Source organism: Solanum verrucosum, unplaced genomic scaffold, assembly GCF_900185275.1.
Source record: "Solanum verrucosum unplaced genomic scaffold, falcon-dt-bn FXZP01000165.1, whole genome shotgun sequence".
NCBI classification, from domain to species: domain Eukaryota; kingdom Viridiplantae; phylum Streptophyta; class Magnoliopsida; order Solanales; family Solanaceae; genus Solanum; species Solanum verrucosum.
The window spans coordinates 3,039,180-3,043,394 of NW_026020340.1; the positions used below are offsets into that span (position 1 = coordinate 3,039,180).

The 4,215-nt window shown below is 28.0% G+C and overlaps 1 protein-coding gene across 1 annotated transcript; it reads left to right on the forward strand.

Moving 5' to 3' along the window:
* The first annotated feature begins 1,628 nt into the window (after positions 1-1,628).
* LOC125837144 (transcription factor MYB20-like) lies at positions 1,629-3,817 on the forward strand. Its single transcript, XM_049516287.1, has 3 exons — positions 1,629-1,904; positions 2,241-2,370; positions 2,847-3,817. The coding sequence occupies exons 1-3, from the start codon at positions 1,772-1,774 to the stop codon at positions 3,523-3,525; spliced, it is 942 nt and encodes a 313-aa protein (XP_049372244.1). The 5' UTR covers positions 1,629-1,771; the 3' UTR covers positions 3,526-3,817.
* The last annotated feature ends 398 nt before the right edge of the window (positions 3,818-4,215 follow it).

The window sequence follows — 4,215 nt, forward strand, 5'->3', positions numbered from 1 at the left end:
TTTGATTATGAACTTAATTATTATTTTATTAAAATTTAAGGTCTCTACAGAAATCCATAAACATCAAATTTTCAAATTTATCTCTAAACCTGAATATAACGCGAGTATATTAATTGAGTTTTTAGAACGATTCTAGCATGAACACAAAATAAATTTCTATATACCATCAGATTAAATTCACTTACAACAACCATTAGTTCTCCATAATAAGTGATCTTGTAACATGGAAAATGGTGTAATTACATGTCGTAGTCAATTAACTTACACTATTAATATATATATAAGGAAAAATTACCATTCAATATTTTTGAGTGATTTAATTTATAAAATATAAACACACATATATTTATACATATACTATATATATTTATTATAACCATTTTTATATTATATATATATACTTTAATTATTTTTATATCTATTTTATAAATTAATTGATCGAACGATATCAACAAAGAGCTCAACCCAAGTCAAAGTTATCTAAAAATATACATTGATAAGTAAATTTAAAAGGGTCAACATTCAAACAAGTATACATAAAATATATCATATCCAAATAAATGTAAATTTTGTTGAATTAGCCCCTTTATCTCAAATGTGTATTCAAGAAAATTATACTTTATACTAAAATATCCAATTTATTTTTTTCTATGTTTGCTGAGGTGTGACAGAACTTAAGTGTTTTCTCCATACTTTTATTTTATGCTTCAAATTCAAGCAAAGAAAATAAGAGGGGTGTGTTGAGGTGGCGCTTTTTCAATGTGACAAATAACACGCACTTACACGCGCTGCATGACTGAATTACACGTGTGGGCGTAAATTTTTCAGAAAATAAATTTAGAAAAAAAAAGTGTGAGTGGGTGTTTGAACAAAAAATTGAAAAAAATATTGTATTTGTTTTAATTAAGTTGAAAATGATATTTGAATATTGAAGTCGTGTTTAGACATGAAGGTATATCATTGGAATTATTTTTTGATATTTTTATGAATATTCAGAGTGAAAGTAATCTTTTGGAGTTTCTCGAATTCTAGAAATTTTGGAATCCAAAAATCTTGAATCCATCTCTAATCGGTGTTATTTTCTTTTTTTATTCCTTTCTAGAATTTTATTTTTTATTTTTTTTTGCTTGTTTAATCACTTAAACACAATTTTCAAAATTTAAATCTTGAATTCATCTTTAATCAAATCTATTTTTACCCTTTTCTCAAAATTTTATCTTTTTGCTTCCTTAATAACTCGAATCACAACCTTAGATTTTTTTTTTTTAATTATCCATTCAATGTCTGATATTCATATTAAAATCAGACTTAATTTAAATTCATGTTGAAAAGTCTCATATTAAGAGATAAAATAATCTCAAATATAAACGAATCTATATGTCTATGAGTACTCCAATTCAAGACCTCTGATTGGAAAAGCAAAATACTTACCGATCCATCATTTGTACTAATATGTCTTAAACCCATTAAAGGGTTATGATGGATTTTTTTTTTATAATAATAATTGATTAATAAGCCGTGTTTTTTTTCTCTAGAGGTGTTAATGTGTGGTACCCCACTAGGTTAGTGGGGGTGGGGGATGTTTGGTTATCATTTTATATATAAGTAGGTGGCCTTTGTTGTTGTTCTATAGAGTTTGGGCCAACTCTTTATCTCTCTCTAAAAAACAAAATAATCCCAAAATCTCTTTCTTATATTTTGCTTCATCAAACAACAAAAACCTCAAAATTTTCTTGAACTTAGTTGTTATTTTCTTGAAAATTTTATTATCATGGGGAGACAACCTTGTTGTGACAAAGTTGGATTAAAGAAAGGTCCATGGACAGCTGAGGAAGACAAGAAACTCATTAACTTCATTCTCAATAATGGACAATGTTGTTGGAGAGCTGTCCCTAAATTAGCAGGTCTCTCTCATTTTTCATCTTTTATGATTCGTCAGATATAACCTGACGAATATTCAGACTAGACGTAGCAAGTTCTCTTCAGAACTTGTTGCGTCTACCTCATCAAATGATATGAGAAAATAGACACATGTTAATGAAATATGAAAATATTTTTCTTTCGTATCGAACACACTCTTCATCCAACTTTTGTCATTGAGAATAGGGAAAAGTGTATGACAATGGTGGTTAGTGCAAAGTTGGAAAATGAGAAAAGGGTGGTTCAATGATTGTTTATTTACTAGTATTTCTTGATTATAGTATATAGTAATATTAATATATATATTTTTCATTATGCAGGGCTATTGAGGTGTGGAAAGAGTTGTAGATTAAGATGGACAAATTATTTAAGACCAGATTTGAAGAGAGGACTTTTATCAGAATATGAAGAAAAAATGGTTATTGATCTTCATGCTCAACTTGGAAATAGGTAAATCATAATTACTTATTTTTGAAGTAAAAAAAAAAACATGTCAATTGTTTCTCATACTTTTCACTTTTTGACATTTGAATATTTCACAAAAAAAACATGAGTTGAAAGTGTAGTACTTATTAAATAAGTGCTATGTCCATTTGGAGCTCTTTGTGTGGATCATAAAGTTCTTTAAAACTTCAAGAAAAATAAATAAATAAATAAATTTCAAGTGGTAGACAAAAAACTTTAACTCAATTTCAGGCACCGATTCTTCATAGTGTACTTTTCAATGTGTCATTGTTGTCCATCAATAAATTTTCAATTTTCTTTACCAATTTATGACTCTTTTTACCTAAGTGGGAAAATGGGCCCCCCTACCAACATGACCAAAATTTACTCTCTTTGATCAATGGAGGGTAAATATGTCATTTTAAATGATCGATCTCACAATATATTCTGAGTTACTGATCAAATAAAGTTATTATTTGTAGGTGGTCAAAAATCGCCTCTCATTTACCTGGAAGAACAGATAATGAAATCAAGAACCATTGGAATACACACATCAAGAAGAAGTTGAAGAAAATGGGGATTGATCCAATCACTCACAAGCCACTCTCCACTATTACTATTGACCAAACAAACACATTAGAACAAGGAAATCGACCAATTGAAGAAGAAAAAAATCAAGACATATTATTGGCACAAATGGATATTGAAAGTAGTCCAATTGATCAATCAACTATTACAGAGATCAAATCAGAAGACGACGATAACAACATCAACAACAATAATAATAATAATAACACCATGGGGACGAATTGCGCGAATAATTTTGACTCAACCATAGTGGAAGTCAACAATAATGGCTTTTGTATTGATGAAGTTCCATTGATTGAACCTCATGAGATTTTAGTCCAAGAATCAACTCCATCGACATCATCATCTTCATTTACATCATCATCATCATCCAACATTCTTGAAGATTTAAAGTTTTTATCAAGCTTTGATGAATGGCCATTAATGGAAAATAATAATAACAATATGGGATTTGGATGGGAAATTAATAATGATTTTAGCAGCACATTGGATTTTTTGCTTGAGGATGATCATAGTGACATGATGAATAATGTTACATTTGATGAATCATGGAATTTTGAGCAACTCTTGTGAGATAGTACATAAATTTATTTGATACGCAAAGTTTAATTTAAAGTTTCTTTTTTTATTATTGGTAAGTACGTGTCACTTTTTGTTAATAGTAGTTTTAGTTGATAAAAAGGTGAAAAAAGGTATATGGGGAGAAAAATACAAAAATTCCCACACCAAATATTTGTTTCTACTTTTTATTGTAAAAAGCTCTTTTGTTCTAATGTACAAATCAGAATAAATTGCTGAATGAAAAGTTTTATATATTCTGATCATACAAGTTTCATTTTTATTTTTCTAACTTTACTTTAGTTTGCTAATTTGTTATTATTCCAACTTTATTATTGAACAAGATTCATGAAATAGTCAGAATGGAACTCACATTTGTTATTCTTTGGAAGAATCAATCAAACCTGAGAAACCTCATTTAGAAAATCACATGTTCAACCAACTCGGCAATCCTTATGAATTCTGTAAGGAACTATATTAATAAAACTTCAATTAGTTCGATTTTTGTTTTCAATATTTTATTTGTTAAATTCATCCAAAGAGCATCAATAAACAAAATGATACTTTAGATTTTGACATTTTCTTACATATGGCATAGATAAATTAATAAAGAAGAAATCAAATGATCAATTAACTTATATACTGTGTAACTATTAAAATATTCTCATTTTTCTAGAGTCAAGAGAAAAAGAATATATCAGTGTC